Here is a 20,286-nt window from a genome sequence, read left to right on the forward strand (position 1 = left end):
CGACAAAGAAGAAGTAGGCCTATCATCGGTCATATGCATCAAGTAACCCGTACAACGAAAGACCAATTTGGATTATAATGTAGGCTATTTAACCCGCTCCAGTGCTGAACGTTGGAGAAAGGCGTGGGCTGCTGGAACCGGTTCGGCTTGTTGGTTTTTGGCAGTAGCCTACTTTTAAACAAATTGTTTACCATGGGCTATGGTTAAATGTCCCCATCTTGTGGCAGCGAAGCGTGCGAAGTTTACGAAAATCCAACAGTCAAGGTATGTCAGTGAATGCTGCAAATAATACAATGTTTAATGAAAGTGACGTGTTAGGTGAAAAAATGTTTACCGTACAATTGTTTTTAACCGTTTCTCTCGACGAAATGTTTTCCCGCCAGTTGAATATTTGAAGGTTTAATGGGCCGCGAAAGGGGCGTGGCCTTGAGCTCCTTTGATGCATCAATTCTGCTAACTCTAGTGTCGCTGGTAAAGGGAAGCGTCTCACTACCCCAGTGTGATGTTTCTCTTGGCCTGCTGAACCCGTTTTGTTAAGGTAGGCTGTACCTCTTCTACTTTACTCTAAATTAGTGGTTTTGTATTCGATCTGAGGAAGAGGTTTTTCAGCTATTTATGTGGCTGGTTGCTTATTTTATAAATGTCATAGGTAAGAGCCAAAAGTTAAATGGCAGTGGTGAGATTTTTGTGTTACGTGTGTTTATGCTTTCGAAAAAGCCCCTATAAATACAGACAGACTAACCTCTCATTTGGTTATTTGAAGCAAGTTCTCAGATTTGAGAAGTGACAAATCCCTGTTTTCTCATTTCCTTTGAAAACGTTAAAAGTTTCCACTAAGGAAGACCCTTATCTTACTTGCCTCATTTGTCTTCTACTAAACAGACCCCCTTCCCCACCCTACTTATTTTGCGCTATAACACACTCTTCCATGGGTCAGGGCCCTCGTGAAACAAAACCCTCCTCCTGCCACTCACACACGCCGATGTCCTGTCAGTGATCACAAAGAGGATGCTTTCTCTCTCTCTCAGACTCTCAGACTCTCTCGTTCTCTGTGTTTCGGGGGCAAGAGGACAAGGCCATCTCGTCAGGGTAGTCTGCAGGGGTGGCAGAGCCACAACATTTGACAGAGCATCTCTCTCTCTCTCTCTCTCTCTCTCTCTCTCTCTCTCTCTCTCTCTCTCTCTCTCTCTCTCTCTCTCTCTCTCTCTCTCTCTCTCTCTCCCTCTTTCTCTCTCTCTCTTTCTCTCTCTCTCTCTCTCTCTCTAGAAGCAGGATGTTTCCACTTTAAAACCTGCATGTGGCCATGACGCGGGGGAGTGCGAGCAGATAGGGTGGTGGTGGTTGGACTAGTAATGATGTGGTGACATGATGTCTTCCTCATTATGAGTTCATAACAAACCTTAAACAATGGCATTTTATTTTCCCATGAAGACTGTGTAATAGAGTTGAAGAAAAAAGGGCTGAGATATACTCTCATTTGAAATGAAAACACTCTCTTGTAATGTGTCTTTATTTTATAGGCTAACTATCTCTCTCTCTCTCTCTCTCTCTCTCTCTCTCTCTCTCTCTCTCTCTCTCTCTCTCTCTCTCTCTCTCTTCACCACTCTATCTCTCTACTTTGATGTAACCTTAAAGAGAGTTAGCTGGCCTAACACCTGATGTCCCCCCTACTTCTCCCTCTTTTTCTCTCTCACCCCCTCTATGTCTCACTCTCTTTTCCTATTCTTTATGAACCATGAAAAGCTTTCAGAAAGGCCGCGCAGAGAGAGGTCCCTGACATTTGCCTCACTGGTCACTCGGCCTGACCTTCCCTTGAGTTAGACTGTGTGTGTGTGTGTGTGTGTGTGTGTGTGTGTGTGTGTGAGAGTGGGAGGGGCAGACTAAAGGTTAAAGCATCAAGAGAAGGCTATACCTCCCAGAGGACCCCCACACCTTCACACACACACACACACGCACGCACGCACGCACGCACGCACGCACGCACGCACGCACGCACGCACACAAACGCACAAACACAAACCAACACACACACACATACACATAAACACACACACCTGCACACAAACTCATGTTCTCTTCTGCATCGCTTCTGTTTATTGAACTATGATCTAATGAATAAGATTGTCTTTATCTAAATTCATCAACAATAGTTGTCCTTTCCATTCATCTTAATCTTGGGATTGTCTTTCAATGAAAGGTTGTGCATGGGTGAATGCGTGTATGCATGTGCCTATGTGTGTTTGAGCATCTGAGTGTTTCGGCCTGTGTGTGTGTGTGTGTGTTTGTGTGTGTGTAGCCTACTCCCAGAACCAGGAATCACCCGGCCCTTGACTTCCACCTCTGAGAGTTCCACAGCAGAGGAGGAACAGAGAGCCAAGTCACCTTTCGTTTCTCTTACAAAGAAGCTCTCTTACACAGAAGGTCAACAATTTTACGCCTCTTTTTGTGCCTGTATTTTCTGGCGACAAAATAAAGTGTGAAAGTCAGAATATCAGCAACGGCAATAGACAGGAAGTGATGTGGTTTGTTAGTTATAAGTTCAGGAAACTGCTCGGTGGAAACACTGCGATGGGTTCACCTGGTTGCAAAAAGTAGCAGTTAATACTTTGTATGTGTGTGTGTGTTTGTGTCAGTGTGCACCATGGCATTGGTTTTTGGACACACTGTTTGAAGGCAGCTGAAGGGTGTAAGGATCTGTGTGTGTGAGTGGGGTTGTTGGTATGTGTGTGTGTGTGTGTGTGTGTGTGTGTGTGTGTGTGTGTGTGTGTGTGTGTCGTTGTGTGTGTGTGTGTGTGTGTGTGTGTGTGTGTGTGTGTGTGTGTGTGTGTGTGTGTGTGTGTGTGTGTGTTTTTGAGTTTTAGTGTGTATGCACCATGGCTTCGGTTTTTGGATACACTGTTTGAAGGCAGCTAATGAACGAACAGTTGAAGGATCTGTTTGTGTATATGGGTGTGGGTATGGGTGTGGGTGTGTGGGTGTGTGTGCTTGGCAATCTGTGATTTGTATAGTCTGTGAGCCGTAAACTACTCCTTCTCATCAAGAGAGGTTGATAGGCCGACTCAACCTTTTAAATGTCTGCATCATGTGCAATGATGGAATTGAGGGGAGTTCAGTTAATGCATGTTGATTCACATAAATCATAGCGACATTTTTAGCTTTCTCTAAAGACGAGCTATTTGATTGATGAATGGATGTCAGCTTTAAGGGTTTGATTATGAAATGTTATGCTGAAGATACATATTAACATTTACGATAGATCCCATTTTGACCGATAAAATGTGTCACTGGCAAAAAATATGAAATTACTGCTCTGGTTAAAGAGATGCCATGTCTTTATGTATTTATAAATGTCTGTTTATAATTTCAATATCAATATCAAATAATTAAACCATTCAATCTGTGGAAATCTTGAAGTCGGAGAGGAAGTGACATCTCATGCATTTAAAAATGTAGCTATAATATATCTACCCAATCTCATCCCCACACTTTCATTTTCTTCTTCATTTTCTTTTTTTTTTTAATAATTCACAAAAATAATTAAAAAATCGGATTTTAAAACACAACAAAAGCTATATTTCACATTCAACAACTGAAGTCGGGTACTTGGAGCTTGGAGGTTATTCCACATTGGGGTGGATGCCCAGGACCTTCACTTTTTCAGCCCACAAGTGTGTGGGGACGGTTGGGACAGGGAGAGAGACTTGCTTGAGGATGATGACTTCCAGCAAGTCAGGCCCCTTGGCTTGTGTATTCCTGATCGGCGTTTAGGGTTACAACTCTATTAATAGACCCTTCTCTCTGTGCCTGCTCCCTCCACTCTGCAAGCTGCCACACACACACACACACACACACACACACACAACACACACACCACACACACACACACCACACACACACACACACACACACACACACAAACACACGGGAACGTACACACACATATTCAATGTCACGAACACACACACACAGCCCCCCCAAAACGCTCTCTCTCTTTGCCACGTACACACACACATCCAATAGACTCGCACAAGTCTTCAAATATCACGTCACTGAAAATCAGTGTGTGCTGAGCCTTGCATTTCACTGTGCGGCCCGATGCTACCCAACGTTAGCGGCTGGCGCTGTGTGTTTCTAGAGAGTGGAGCTAATGGTTAAACTGTGTAACGCTACGGCCTGTTAATTTTTGTGAGTGGCGTGCTGTTTTCCGTCTCGACGGTGTACGGAAGAGACCTTCAGGCTGTCTGGGGCTGACAGGTGTACTTTACAAGCTTTGTTTACAAGGTATGGCCGCAAGTAGTTTCTTTTTCCGTTAGCCCCCTGCCACTGCTGGTGTTTCGCATGCTAGTAATATTGTGGCTGGTTAATCCAGGAACAGCAGGGTGCTTATTGGTCCACAAGGCCAGGATAAATTCTACAACGGAAACTGAGGTCTAACTTCTGCCACTTTTATCGCTAACCTCTCTCTCTCTCTCTCTCTCTCTCTCTCTCTCTCTCTCTCTCTCTCTCTCTCTCTCACTCTCTCTACCGTGCTCTCTCTCTCTCTCTCTCTCTCTCTCTCTCTCTCTCTCTCACTCTCTACCGTGCTCTCTCTCTCTCTCTCTCTCTCTCTCTCTCTCTCTCTCTCTCTCTCTCTCTCTCTCTCTCTCTCTCACCCCCCCCCCCCCCCCATGCGCTCTCTGTGTTTGTGTGTGTGTGTTTTCCTCTCCAGGGTGACTGACATCTCTTATCGGGACAGTGAGAAGCTCAGAGCGTCAAGAGCGGAACTGCTGAGCCGCCGCCCACCCCTTCCACCCCCGCCCCCCCCTCCCGGCCCATCTCTCCTCCCTCTATGTCTTCCTCTGCATCTATTTCCTTCCCTTCCTCCCTCGGTTGCCTCTAACTCGCTCTCTCTGTTCCTCTCTCTCTCTCTCTCACTTGTTCTCCAGCATCTCTCTCTCTCTCTCTAGCTCTCCCTCTGTCAGACTCTCTCGTTCTCTGTGTTTCGGGGGCAAGAGGACAAGGCCATCTCGTCAGGGTAGTCTGCAGGGGTGGCAGAGCCACAACATTTGACAGAGCATCAGGAGACCGGTGGGACTGCACAGTGGATCCTCTCCGTCCGAGACGGCGCACAGAGTTTCGGCGGCGAGGCAAAGAGGAGCTCCAGGGTTTAACCCGGGTGCCGGGAGTCCGTCTCCGAAGAGGAACACTTAGATCCCCTCTCCGCCCGTGAGAGGCAGCTGAAGGGAGGTGACGCCGCCGTCGACCGCCGCCATGTCTCCCTTCCTGCGGATCGGGTTCACGCGATTCGAGATGGACCCGGGGCTGGAGTACCACGAGGAGGTGCTGAACCCCTACTGTGCCGTCCAGATGAAGGAGCCCGTCGACACAGGTCAGTCCTCCGCCACACCAGCCGCTTGTTGGGGTCCACGCTTTGGAATTCTGGGACATCAGGTTTCTCCATTTGTTGGGGAGTGCACTGACCGCAGTTAGGTGAAGTCGTTGATGCAATCCTCCATTTCACCTCAAGGGAATGGTACTAATAATATAATAATATAATAATAATACGTGAATACTCCATGCTTAATTTTGGTCTAGAGTCTTGAGAAGTATTGTGTTGTGTTTTGCCTTCGGGGTCGAAACCAGTGTATTTTAAAGGAGCTTGCAATTGATTTATAACTTTTATTCATTGTTATTCCCTATTCACCTTGAAGACTTGCCTTTGTTTATAACATTCAGTTGCTGATATATGCTCAGATATATGAGCCACTGGGATCACTCTCGTTGGAATATGATGGTTAATGTATTTCATCAATAATGCCATGATCAATAATTGCTGCTCTCTTTCAGCTCAACATTTGTTGAGCGCATGCGAAAGTATCGGTCATGACTCAACTAAAGGAAACATGCTTCTGGTCAAACTCTGTCAGTTCTGACAAATTATGTTGTTTTTGTTGTTTTGTCTGTTTTGTACCGGTGAGTTACTCTTCCCCTTCCAATGTCATCAAACATTGTGCATTTAAAGAGTGCTTATCCATCTCACAACTTCATTCAGGACTCAATTCACCATATCCATGCACATACAAACAAAGACTTAGGATTATAAAGGATACTGCACACAGCACTCTGATATTGATATGTAGCATACCTATAGTGCCCCCATGCTAGCCTTTCTCCATTGAGAGGATGGGGGGATGTATATTTACAGACTTCTACCTATAAAGTAACAGAGGGCCACACACAGCAGCTTGGTGTGTGTGTGTGTGTGTGTGTGTGTGTGTGTGTGTGTGTGTGTGTGTGTGTGTGTGTGTGTGTGTGTGTGTGTGTGTGTGTGTGTGTGTGTGTTTGTGTGTGTAAATAGGTGTGTGTTTCCATGGAAGACGGTAAATCAGTTCATGTGAGGAAGAGTGTAATTAGATCTGTGTTGGTGCATTTCTCCGTACATGTGCATGCACATGACAGCATGCCCACATATGCGTGGGTGCAAGTGCTGCATATGTACGTACATACCAACTCTTACACATTCTCATTGAACGTGCTCTGTCACTCAGTTTCAATTCATCAAATCTCAGATCATTTCAATTGAACAAAATGGGAACTGTGACTCAGATTGAGCTAATGAAGTGTTCAACTTCTATACATATTTATACATAGTATGGAAATTGGCAAGTCAGAAGTGTTCTATTTGTCATATGCACAGTATAACACTCATTCGAAACCGCGAAATTCCCTTTGCCATGGCAAGCAACGAATACGTAGAAGGCATTAGCAAGAAGTTTTCAAATTATTCAGATGATTGCAAAAATGCGTCGGCCAAAAATATTTCCCGGCAAATGCTACAATGGGTGATATTATAAAAATGGGTTATATGTGCTGCTTATAAAATAAATTCTCACCGACAAATTCAGATCTCCATTTCACCCAGAATGTCTTTAATGAGGGCTTAATAAAGCACAGTCATTTAACTCATTAGGATTCTGAGTAGTTTCTACCCTCCATCCTGCCTCCCTACACTAAAATTCAAACCACAACGACAGGTAGTGGGTGTAGAATGTCACCTCAGCACCCAACGCAGATTAACACAGGAACTGAGCCGCCAAGCCGAGGTCGCAGACACGTCAGTCCTTCGTTGTCTCTCGGGTTTAACCCCTTGATGGCCACATGCTTACACCACCCAAAGTTAAAGTAAAATGATTATCAACTGTGTTAGGAGACCAAAGTGAGTGTCGTGGCAATGGTGTTTGGAATGTCCACAGCCTAACTGTAGCCTGGGCATGATGGCTAATCCTGCCTAAGCCCTTAATGACTTGTATCTGAATTCACTCAGTAAATATCATAAAGCATGAATTTATGCCTCCACTGATTCACAAAGTGGGTCAGGACCCCAAGTGTTTTTTTTTGGGGGGTCACAAAATGATTTCCAAATAGGTGCAACTAGAATAGGTAGAACCAATGCTCTATTTGACAAATCCATTTTCACTTTGTTTGTAGTTGTTGTTGTCGTTCTGTTTTCCGCGCCATTAAGTGTACGTCAAAGCAAGAGCTAGGCTGGGAGCGCTGCACGCCAGAGACGAGCGTGTCACATGCACAAATAGTGCACGGCTAAAGCAAGAGCTTAATGGATAAAACTAATAACGCCGGGGTGGCGATTCGGTGAGGTTATGTTACGTAATTTGTACTCAAGCAGATGTTTCTGTGAATAAAATGGATTTCTAAAAGCATTTTTTTAATCAACTGGCCATGTGCGTGGTTATTAAAAAATCCTGCCGCTAATCCCACACATGATCGAGTGTTGTCCTACCATGCATGACGCGCCTATGTTTGGTGTTAACATGCAGATCGCAGCGTTGACTGAAAGCCTTCCATGTCGGGATCAGAAGCCTGCTGAGTGTGTCGTTAAAGCGCATTGCTGTTTTGAGCTGCTCTAAGATGCTTTAATGGAGTGCCTTTTACGGTACATTAATTGAGCCGAACAATAACATGCGTCTGCATAAAGTAAGAGCTTTTGTTGACACATAACTTTTACAAAGTTGGTTACCATCAGCTCTTTTTGCCAGAATATAAACAAAAACACCTTCCAGAAATCCTAATGTGGCAATCTGTGTGTGTGTGTGTGTGTGTGTGTGTGTGTGTGTGTGTGTGTGTGTGTGTGTGTGTCTGTCTCTCCATCTCTCTTTCTCTCGCTCTCTCTCTATCTCTACCCTCTATCTCTCTCTACCCCCTCTCTCATTCTTGCTCACTCTCTCCATTAGTCCCCATCTCTCCCTCTTGCTCACTCTCCATCTCTACCCCCTCCCCCCTCCCTCCCCCCCACAGAAAAGGGTCCTGCGTACAAGCAGAGGAAGCCCACCATGTACCCCCCGTGGAGCACCACGTTCGACGCCCACATTCACCCGGGCCGCGTCATGCACGTGATGGTGAAGGACCGCACGGCCGAGCTGCGCTCCGAGGCCACCCTGGCCCTGGAGGCCCTGGCCACGCGCTGCGTCAAGGAGAGCGGCAAGCTGGAGTTCTGGGTGGGTGCCCCTGTGGTGTTGGTGGGGTGAATGGGAATAGTAAACGGGATTTATGGAGCACTTTTAGAAAACTGTGTTATAAAGGGCTTCATGCAGTCAGGTGAGAGGAGGATTGGGAATTATGAGTGTGTGTGTGTGTGTGTGTGTGTGTGTGTGTGTGTGTGTGTGTGTGTGTGTGTGTCTGTGTGTGTGTGTGTGTGTGTGTGTGTGTGTGTGTGTGTGTGTGTGTGTGTGTGTGTGTGTGTGTGTGTGTGTGTGTGTGTGTGCGCGTGCGTGTGTGTGTTGTAACAACCTCGCTCATGGTAGGTTGTACCAACGGCAACAAAATATAATAATAATATCCACAACTTCCATTTAATTAGGTATTGCGCGGGTTAATGTCTCAGCAGTGTGTGGGGGTATCATATGCAGATTAAAAGCCAATTAAACGTCTTTGTAAGTGGGATAACAAGGAAAACAGGACAGTAGCCTGCTGCTAGCTGGGCTTGCTGAGAATGGATGGGAGCTGTTCTGGTCATTAGCGATGGTTAGAACGAGAGGCTGAGTTGGCACCAGCAGGAATGAATGAACATGTCATAATTCTGTGTGTGTGTGTGTGTGGGGGGGGGGGGGAGCTGTTTAACTGCATTTGTGATGTGTAAGCATGTGAATAAATGCATATCATATAATCTCCCTCACTCGTTCTACTTTGTCATCTCTTGCTCTATCTATCTATCTATCTCTCACTCTCTCTTCCCCATCTGTGCCCTACCTCTGTGTCTCTCTCTCTCTTCACTATCTGTCTCCCCTATCTGTGTCTCTCTCTCTTCCCTATCTGTCTGTCTCTCTTCCCTATCTATCTTCCCTATCTGTGTCTCTCTCTCTCTCTTCCCTATCTCTCTCTTACCTATCTGTGTCTCTCTCTCTCTCTCTCTTCCCTATATGTGTCTCTCTCGCTCTCTCTCTCTCTTCCCTATCTGTCTTCCCTATCTGTGTGTCTCTCTTCCCTATCTGTCTCCCCTATCGTCTCTCGCTCCCCCCTATCTGTGTGTGTGTCTCTCTCTCTCTCTCTCTCTCTCTCTCTCTCTCTCTCTGTCTCTCTCTCTCTCGCTCTCGCTCTCTCTCTCTCTCTCTCTCTCTCTCTCTCTCTCTCTCTCTCTCTCTCTCTCTCTCTCTCTCTCTCTCTCTCTCTCAATATATATATCTGTGTCCTATCTGTGTTTACCTCTCTCTGCCCCTATAGCTGGACCTGGCTCCTCAGGGCCGAGTGCTGATTGAAGCCAGGTACTACATAGAGAAGTGCGGTGAGTGGTGCTGAACCATGTCAGCAATTAAACAAATTAAATCTCTTTGCTGATGACCTCAGCATGTTTACTGTCTGTACAGATGGGCGTTACATTTTGCCTCTCAAGGGCAAATTCTGCTCAAAATCTCTTATCTCTCCTTTGTTTAATTTGTGAGCTAATCAACAATAACAGTTGGGTGTATGTGTTTGAGCATGCATGTGCTTAACAACATTGTGTGTGTGTGTGTGTGTGTGTGCGTGTGCGTGCTGGCGTGTGCATGTGCGTGTGCGTGTGCGTGTGTGTGTGTGTGTGTGTGTGTGTGTGTGTGTGTGTGCATTGGTTGCTCCCCTGCCAACTATGCCTGAGCACTCATTAAAATAAAAGCCTTCTGGCTACGCTGAACACTCACCTCTGCAGCCTTTGTGGGCCGATCCGTGCTCAGAAACAGAAAATGAATCGGGATTAGCCTGGATGGATTAACCATGGTGACTCACACATGTCAAGAAAAAAGTTCAGTGGGGCTGCACAGTATTTCCATCAATAGTTAAAGTGGTGCTTCAAATGAATTAGAAAGATGTGGGTGGTGACGGTGACTCTAAGAGGACATCTTCATCATCTTCATCATCTTCATCTTCAGGGTCATCGATGCCCCTGACGATCTGAGGCTGAATGTTGTGCATTGAAACATGATATATTTTGGTAGTGTAGTATTGACTGAACATAGTGTATTTTGAGTAGTGTATCGTTATACCTTCATTAAAATAGGTTATATTCTTGTTCTCGCTTTCGTTCAAGCGTGTCTTTTCAGCCATGACGTTTGTTCAAAATGGTTTCCAAATAAGAGGGATTTCTTTGTGGAGAAAATTGAAAATCTAAATTGAATTGAAAAAAGATTAAGAACAAATATAATTCATTATTCAATCAATAACTCAGACCGCTGCTATTCAAGCAACCATACGTTTGCCACGACAGTGCATGACTCTATGTCAATGGATCTCTCGCCTTGACCCTCTTTACCAAAACCCAAATGTCCTTTCAGATGGCCAGGGTAAGGACAGCGAGGGGGCCGGGGAGAACGACCGGCAGAGCCTGTTCACGCTGCACCAGCGCCGCGGGGCCATCAAGCAGGCCAAGATCCACCTGGTCAAGAGCCACGAGTTCAGCGCCACCTTCTTCCCCCAGCCCACCTTTTGCTCCGTCTGCAAGGAGTTTGTCTGGTACGGCAAGTACAGCCCCAGCCGAACCTCCACCCTGCTAGGAGAGTGTAACGTTAATGAAGGAGGTGGTGGAGTGTTTTGAATGAATTATTGGATTTAATGAATGAATGAACAACGTTTTTAAGAGTGGTTCTTTTTCATTTGTTTTTCTATTTTGCAAGTTAGTATGTTTTGATACGTTATTAATCATTTATAAGTAGAAAATTATTTTATGCAGTGGTTTTATTGGCTTAAAATATTACAATGTTTGTGTGTTAATAAGCTATGTTCACTGGGATACATTTAGACAATATGTGGAAAGACGTTTTCTAAAACTTCTTCAAGTTGTCAATAATCCACTTTCTACAAAGTATATCTGTATACATTTTAAGTGAGCAATTTGTTAATTCAAATGAAACTGACTTACTTTTAATTGGTAACATACTTTCAATCAATGTATTTTCTTACCATTTTAAACATACTAGTCTTCCCTCCATGGCAGGGGTCTTAACAAGCAGGGGTACCAGTGCAGACGTAAGTGGCTGTCTCTATCTATTTATTGTCATTTCACGGTTGACTGTCTCCTCCATCTCCTTCTCTTCGTCCTCCTCTTCTTCCTCCATCTCCTCCAACCCCTCATTCTCGTATTCCTCCTTATTCTGCTCCTTGCCTTCATCCTCCCCCTCCTCCTCTTTTTCCTCCACCTCTTCCCTCTCCTCTTCTCCCTCCTCTTCTTCCTCCTCCTCTTTCTCCTTCACTGCCTCCAACCAGTCTTAAACTGTGCTCTGATCTCCTGCAGAATGCAACGCTGCCATCCACAAGAAGTGTATAGACAAGATCATCGCCAAATGCACCGGTTCAGCCATCAACAGCAAAGAGACCATGGTATTAACCTGACAGCTGTCAGTCAACTGTGATGAAGCCTGCCATTAAAATGTGGAAAAAACACTGATATTATTCTGAGAAATTGCTACATCCTACTATTTAATCATGCAATTAGGAGGCTACTGTAATAGCCTGTGGTGTGTGTGTGTGTGTGTGTGTGTGTGTGTGTGTGTGTGTGTGTGTGTGTGTGTGTGTGTGTGTGTGTGTGTGTGTGTGTGTGTGTGTGTGTGTGTGTGTGTGTTTGTGTGTATCTACTGTGTATTTGTCAAAGACACTACTATAATTATGTTGTAATTATTTTTGGAACGCTGATCATATAGGGAGCAGCACACACACACACACACACACACATACACACACACACACACACACACACACACTTGCACACATACACACACACAAAGGAGCAAAACACACAAACACGTGCACACACACGCACACACATTCCAAAAACGGACAAAATACAGACACACTTTTTCAGAAATAGAAAGAATGCACCAATACACACACAGAGGTTTGTCAACAATGTAACTCTCATCCCCACGTGTTCTGTATCATCCCTGTGTCCGTTCAGAGCCACAAAGAGCGCTTCAAGATCGACATGCCACACCGCTTCAAGGTGTACAACTACAAGAGCCCCACCTTCTGCCAGCACTGTGGCACGCTGCTATGGGGTTTGGCCAAGCAGGGGCTCAAATGTGAGGGTGAGCCAGGAAACCTTTCCTAATACACACCACCAACATATGTTCACCCTATACACTTTACACACACTTTAATTCATATTTTTATATTTGGATGTCATGTATTCATGTATTTTGTGTTAATTCGTAACACTCATTGTCGAGAATGTGGTATGATGAGAAAACACGTTCAGTGCTAGTAGTTAGCTCGCAGTAAAGAAAGGTGCTGCGTAAAAAAAACTAAAGTAGGCATGTAGGGTCTGAGGTGAATGTGTGTCAACATGTGTGAATATGAATGACTGTGAATGTGACACGGGTGTCTCCAAAGATTGAGGTGCAAATAAGCTCACTTTGAAAAAAGCTAAAAACCTTGTTTATGGATTGAACAACTATTCATAATTACCCTCATACCGTAATCACATTTACATTTAGATTAAAATGTAAATGTGAATAATTCAATATGAATAATAACATAACATATAGTCCAACATAAACCAGTGGCAAGCATTGTTATTGTGTTTATCGTGTCCTGTTTTCTCCAGAGTGCTGTATGAACGTCCATCATAAATGCCAGAAAAAGGTGGCCAACCTCTGTGGAGTCAACCAGAAGCTGATGGCCGAGGCTCTGGCCGGCATAGAGACTAAGCAGCTGCAGGTGGGATACCACCCCCTTTCTCATCTTTTTCTTTGCTAAACCTTGTGATCCCTCACCCACAACATGGCTGGTAGTGTGGTGTGTTATTAGCGTAATCTTCTGTTATGTGGTTAAGATATTCTCTGTCTTACTCAGTAGGGAAAGAAGACTTGTAGTTACGAAGTTAGTGTTTTTTTAGGTTTTGTTGTGTATTCTACTGCATTGCAGTAACAACATTGAAAATTAACAACAGAATCAACTAACTAGAAAATGAATATTTGATTAAATTTACGAACTGTAGGTTTATTACAAAAACTTTATTTTGAGGAGTAGTTAAGAGTGGTTTACTCTCTATCTATTACCATCTACTACTATTGTAAAATACCACGCGCCCAATAGGCTAAAACCAGCAGTGACAGCGAGCTGATTGGTCGAGAGGGGCCGGTGAGTGTGGACCAGCCAGGCGTGGTCCGGGTCCCGTCCGGACCGATCATGGGCTTACCGGCCACCCCCGCCAGTAGAGGTGAGGACCGAACAACACGAAGACACACACGAACAACCGTACCTGATCCAACCTGTAGGGAATACCTTAGGCTGGTGCTTTTGTTACTAACAGCTTTTGGCTGTTTTTAACTGCAATTCCCACAATTGTAGCTGATCCGTTACAGTTGGTGAAGATATGCTGTTGCTTCATCTTAAAGATCAGGAAATCCGAGTTTAGGGGATCCCCGGTAGCTCCCCGGGTAGAGAGTGTACCATGTAGGCTCAGTCCTGAACGCCGCCACCTGGGTTCAAATCCTGCCCGTCGTCATTTGAAGCATGTCCTCCCCTCTCTATCTCACTCCTTAATAAAGCATAAATATGCAAAAAAAAAAATCATAGTTTACTCAGTCTCAACATTTTATCAGGACAAGGATATATACATTTTTTAACTTCACGAATGCCACTAACCACTCGGTTACTTGCACATTTCTGAAAACGAACGTTTAGGGTTGCTGGGTTGACAGGTTTGTGTATGCACACAGACAACCATTGTGAAGCAGGCAGGAGCGATTCAAAATGAGCCAAATACCCGAGAAAGGACTAATAGTTCAAATTTCGGTGTCGCCCAATCTATTTCATCCTAAACAAAGCTGAAAGGGGGCTCAATGATAAAAATACCGGAATTGTCCTTTAATTTATTTATTTTTATCTTATCCTTCCTTTTCTTGCCTTATATTAGCTTAGCTTATTTTATTTTCTAATCTATTTCCAAGCTTAGCTTTATCAAGCCTGATTCATTAAGCTTAGTTTATCCTAGCTATAAACAGTACATATTCATTTACTGCACATCTACAGCTATCCCTCCTCATTCGGGGTTCTTGCTCCTCCTCCGTGTGTGTGGTCCCCCCAGACGTTCAGGGCGTGTCGTGGTACGTCTCCCTGGACGAGGAGGATGTCGAGCAGGAGCCCTCGCCCAGCGACCCCGGGAAGGGGCCCCCCCCAGAGGACCAGGAGCCCCTCTATGCCGTGCCCAGGAAGGACCACCAGAGGTTCACCCTGGACAACTTCGTCCTGCACAAGATGCTGGGCAAGGGCAGCTTTGGCAAGGTAGCGCCGAGGCCTCCCGTACCGGGGCGCTTTAGTCACAGGACGTTGTTGTCCACATACAAACTAAGAGAGGCCTCCCATACCGGGGCGCTTTAGTCACAGGACGTTGTTGTCCACACACGATACAAACTAAGAGAGGCCGGGAATTCTCTGCGCCATTTTGAGAGGGCTCAACAGCATTGTAGCACTGTAAAAGCCTAAACCGACGTAAATATACCCGTAGCAAAGGTCGATGCTATGCACCATTTAGGTGGCTGCCACACTCCCCCTAGGTGACTTATTTTGGGCTCCTCCAGATTGGTGTTAAAAAAATAAAATTGGTGTCCAGATCTGGTTTATAGCAAAGGGGTGATAATGAACATGGCTAGTTCTCCCCTGAGTGTGTGTGGAGATGGCTGGTTTAACCTGTTGCACATTGATCAATCAATGTGCACGTTGATCAATCAATGTGAAACAGGTGTGCAGCCTCATCTAGCCCCATAGTCCAATCAGAGTCGGCCAGGTGAGGCTGCTTAAACCAGCCCTCATCCACACACTCTCCCACAATGCCATAACCTAGGCTGATGAAAACTTTGTCGCGCCATATCTCTCATGAGGGGCTGTGGCTGTTTCATACACAACAATGTTAACCAATAACGATCAATAATTTCACAATTGATTACTAAACAATGACCAAAAATTAACTTCTACAAGCACAATAACTACCATTCCAGTGCTTCCAATGCGGCTTAACGTTGTACGAGCCCGAAAATAGATCTAATGATTCAGATCAAAAGAACAACGGTACAGAAAACCACCAAACAAACACAGCAACGCTGACAGTTACCAGAAATAAAACAAAGGGACAAACAACCTACATATTGGACAGTACAGGGATAAAGGCTCTCCTTTATATGTATGTGTTTGCATGTATGTGGACCTATGGTTTAAAAAAAAAACGTATTTTAGGTTAGGTATTTTCGGTTTCAAATCGTTTTGTTCCTCTATCGTTTATGTCACTGATTATCTATCACTGACATTTGAAATGTACTTCCTGATTATTCCCCTCCATTCCTTCTCAACAGTCAACAGTCAACTCAACATATAAACAATAGCACTTAGAAGAGGAGGAGACTTCATTCCTTATTCATTTCAAATTCATATTTATAACGTTGGTCTGCAAGGGGAGAACCGAACCCAGAGCCCCACAACCACCAGACGCGGTACACAGGGTTCTGTCGTTGGTCTGCACATGCTGACCCACCAAACACATGTCCCTGGGTCCCCCAGGTGTTCCTGGCCCAGCTGAAGAGCACGGGGCAGTACTACGCCATGAAGGCCCTGAAGAAGGACGTGGTGCTGATGGACGACGACGTGGAGTGCACCCTGGTGGAGAGGAGGGTGCTGTCCCTGGCCTGGGAGCACCCCTTCCTCACCCACCTCTACTGCACCTTCCAGACCAAGGTGCCATGTCCTATATAGAATAATAATCAGAACAACGTTCCACATCTGATCTCATCATCAAAAAACGCTCATCTGGCGTCGGATAAGCGGTTAATAATACATAATAATACTAATACGTTATGTAATTATAATAAATATGACAAATAACAGATTATTCTGACTATCCTTATAATGATTCTTATTATTTTGTGTGAAATGTGCAATTTACAAAACTACTCCTAAATCTTTTTTTCGCAGTACATTATTTTCAGTACTCACAATAGTTGACTTAATACCTACTAAAGAGAATAGATGAAGTGGTTGCTGTGACCTGGGCCTGTGTCTCAGGTGAATGGTGGCCTTGACATCGGTTCCTCTCCACACTTCCCCAGAGCTGTCTCCCACACTAGGCACTAGGATGTGATCTGACAACTGTTTCAACCCACTCTGTCTCTGCCTGTGTGTTCCTAAAAGGAGAACCTGTTCTTTGTGATGGAGTACCTGAACGGAGGGGACCTCATGTTCCACATCCAGAGCTGCCACAACTTTGACCTGCCCAGATCCAAGTACGTTTAAAGTGGCACTTAAAAATAGTTCTTGTACATTGTGTACCGTCTTATCCTAGCTATCTTTGTTGTGTACGGGGAATGGGTTAACCTAGTAATTGTAAGTGTTTGGCACATGTTTCTATGAATATCTTTACAGACAGTGATATATTGTTTGTCTTTCTTCTGACAAATGTGCTTATTGTAAGACGCTTTGGATTAAAGCGTCTGCTAAATGCCCTGAATGTAAATGTAAATATATTTACGATTTACTATGAAGCTTTTATCCAACGCAACACACAAGTGGGACTTAACGATGAAAGCACACGGTCAAAATGAATAACGATTAATGAGTAAAAGCGTCAGTTGATGGCCGCATACACATGTGGTTGTGACAGAAGCACAGAACCCCAGGCCGGTTCCCGTTCTGCTCTCTGACCGTCCCACCGCGCTGATCTTCACCCTGTCCCTGCAGGTTCTACGCTGCCGAGATCATCTGTGGCCTCCAGTTTCTGCACTCTAAAGGAGTTGTTTACAGGTTGGTTGGTTCATACACACACACACACAGGCACATACACACACACACACTGTTGTTTGCTTTCTATATTTGCTCAGTATATTTCCATTCCTCCTTGTCTTGACTTTGCTAATAGACACTTGACCGCCCAGGGGCGGTATTTTATTTATGTTTTTGACTTATTTGGAGGACGTTTTATAATCTAGGAATAAACACGAGGTCATGACTCATGGTGTAGTAAACACCATCAAACTTCTCTTCTCCCTGCGGACCACTTCCTGCTACTCTTCCTCTCCTCTGGTCTTCGTCTCCCTCTCCTCTTCCTCGCCCAGGGACCTGAAGCTGGACAACGTGCTGCTGGACTCTGAGGGACACATCAAGATCGCTGACTTTGGGATGTGCAAGGAGAACATGAGCGAGGACGCCCGGACCGCCACCTTCTGCGGGACCCCTGACTACATCGCCCCTGAGGTGACCCCGTCATGACCCCGAACCATGACGCTGCTTGTTTATTCATGACTCAGGCCCCGTCGCAGGCTGAGGCCTTGTTAGGAGTCAGGGGAAAACGGTTGTTTTAGAAAAGATTTTATTAACATGTAGAATATGAACTATATTTATTGACGATTTGGATTTTATTATTTTCTTGTTAGTGTAAAAGTATTTTAAAGTCTCAATATTTGTAATAACTCCATTGTGTGTATGTGCATGTGTGTGTCTATTTGTGTGTGTGTGTGTGTGTGTGTGTGTGTGTGTGTGTGTGTGTGTGCGCGTGTGTGAATTTGTTTGTGTGTGTGTGTGTGTGTGTGTGTGTGTGTGTGTGTGTGTGTGTGTGTGTGTGTGTGTGTGTGTGTGTGTGTGTGTGTGTGTGTGTGTGTGTGTGTGCAGATCCTGCTGGGCCAGAAGTACAACAGCTCGGTGGACTGGTGGTCGTTCGGCGTGCTGCTGTACGAGATGCTGATTGGCCAGTCTCCCTTCCACGGGCAAGACGAGGAGGCGCTCTTCCAGTCCATCCGCACCGACAACCCTTCCTACCCCCCGTGGCTGCCCAAGGACGCCAAGGACATCCTGGTCAAGGTCAGCGGCCACCAACCGACCGGCACTTTGTTCACCCCCGGATGGGAAATGAACAAAGTTGGCCCGAGATCTAGAAGCCAATCTAGCAATTGAACTGAGGATACATTTCCGGAAATTTGCATTTAGAAAATGTGAATGTGGTAATCATGTACCATGTACATGTGATAGTCAAGTGGTGTAACAGCAATACTAGTTGACAAACTGGTGATTGATGGTGAACTTTAAATAATTATAATAAACGCTACAAAAGTATTTACACTGTGACAAATGTGTTTACTTGTTGGTGTTTCCAGCTGTTTGTGAGGGAGCCTGAGAAGCGGCTGGGCATCAAGGGAAACGTCAGACAGCACATCTTCTTCAGTGGCACCGATTGGGACGCCATGGAGCTACGGCAGGTGGAGCCGCCCTTTAGGCCCACAGTGGTAACTACATCCGTGCTCGCCTACACACACAGTGTGGTTGAAATAAGGGACAACTTTTTCACCGCCAGTTCGTTTATTTAGGCTGATTTGTCGGTAAAAGAAATCGATCCACTAGTGACATCACAAAGATTACATTTACGCTTACATTCAGGGCATCTAGCAGACACTTTTATCCAAAGTGATTTACAATAAATACATTTGTTTGATGAAAGAGAAACAACATATCGCTGTCGGTACAGCAAAGTCCATGGAACCAAGTACCAAGCACTAACACTTGATCGGTTAAGATGCTTCAAAATGCTAAGTACAATTTTAAGTGCAAGGATGTACTTACAGTAAGTGCATACATTAAATGCCAGGACGTATTTGTAATGAACGAATTGAGTCACTGAGCTGGCGGTGAAACAGTGGCCCTTAAGAAAGACACGGGCGCCTCAGTCTTTGACCCCCGACCCCTCTGCTCCCTGACAGAAGTCGGCCAGCGACTGCAGCAACTTCGACACCGAGTTCCTCAACGAGAAGCCGCGGCTGTCCTGCGCCGACCGGGCGCTCATCAACAGCGTGGACCAGACCATGTTCAGGAACTTCTCGATGGTTAACCCTGGGATGGCCCGTGTCAAGGCATCCTGAACAAGGGGGGGAGGGATAGAGAGGGACATACCAAAGTCTGACAACCAGCCAACTTGGCCCAAGTTGTCACTTGAAGGTGACATATTATACCACCAGGTGTGAGTGCCGTACAAGCAGTTTTGAAAATCGGCCATACATCTAGGTGGACACGCCCACTTGGGATGTCAGAAGAGGCTGATTTTTCAAAACGGCTTGTAATGGCTAATTACACACACACCTGGTGGTATAATATGTTACCGTTAACTAACAATTGACTGAACCTGCATACCAGATGAGGGACAGAAGACCGGGAAAACTCTACACACCTCTGATGTCACGCAACGACAACGATGAATACCTAGCTTCTCCCATGAGATCTGTTCGAGATGAGGACTACAGTTCAAGAACATGAACAAAAGCTGTTTCACGATTTTTTCTGCAAAACTAAATATTCAAAGGCTTTTGTAGCACTGTGGCCAGTCAGAATGTGTTTTTGCGTATTTGAAATCTAGGTGTTTTTAGTCTTACTGTTCTGTGGCCACCGATTCGTTAACGTGTACGGTGCTTAAAAATACAGAATCTGTGGTACTTAAGCGGTACTGTTTTGTTTACATCCTATGGTGTTAATTATGTTCAGAGCTTCGCACTTGATGTAAGGGTGAGTGGATCTGGGTACTGGAGAGGCTTTTAATTGTTTCTTCTAATGTGATTCCTGTATGATCATTGAAGCATTAAGTAGTTGATTTTGTAGTTTTTTTTCTTGAGAGTTTGTCTGTATTCCTTTTAGGGAACTACTTGGTGTTGGGAAATTACTTTTTCAATGGCCAATAAATAAGTATTAACCTGATTGTAAGTCAGTCAATAAACAGGACAATCAGATAAATCATTGCACAGGTATTGAGAGTAAAAAATAAAATAAAAAACCTGACCTGTGAACACCACGTTCACAGGTCTA

At 44.9% G+C, this 20,286-nt stretch overlaps 1 protein-coding gene across 2 annotated transcripts; it reads left to right on the plus strand.

Annotated features, from left to right (window-relative positions):
- The first annotated feature begins 490 nt into the window (after positions 1 to 490).
- prkcq (protein kinase C, theta) lies at positions 491 to 20,178 on the plus strand. 2 transcript variants are annotated; one of them, XM_060038632.1, is made up of 18 exons: positions 491 to 538; positions 4,709 to 5,368; positions 8,293 to 8,492; positions 9,715 to 9,775; positions 10,797 to 10,974; positions 11,456 to 11,487; positions 11,753 to 11,838; positions 12,413 to 12,542; positions 13,061 to 13,173; positions 13,552 to 13,675; positions 14,546 to 14,742; positions 16,012 to 16,185; positions 16,639 to 16,730; positions 17,185 to 17,247; positions 17,559 to 17,697; positions 18,112 to 18,300; positions 18,594 to 18,722; positions 19,194 to 20,178. In XM_060038632.1, exons 2-18 carry the CDS (start codon positions 5,251 to 5,253, stop codon positions 19,350 to 19,352), a joined length of 2,184 nt encoding a protein of 727 aa, XP_059894615.1. In that variant the 5' UTR covers positions 491 to 538; positions 4,709 to 5,250; the 3' UTR covers positions 19,353 to 20,178. The 2 variants fall into 2 exon arrangements, with proteins under 2 accessions (XP_059894615.1, XP_059894614.1); XM_060038631.1 differs by lacking the exon at positions 491 to 538 and adding an exon at positions 3,907 to 4,281.
- Positions 20,179 to 20,286: the final 108 nt, after the last annotated feature.

This window comes from Gadus macrocephalus, chromosome 19, assembly GCF_031168955.1.
Source record: "Gadus macrocephalus chromosome 19, ASM3116895v1".
Lineage (NCBI taxonomy): Eukaryota > Metazoa > Chordata > Actinopteri > Gadiformes > Gadidae > Gadus > Gadus macrocephalus.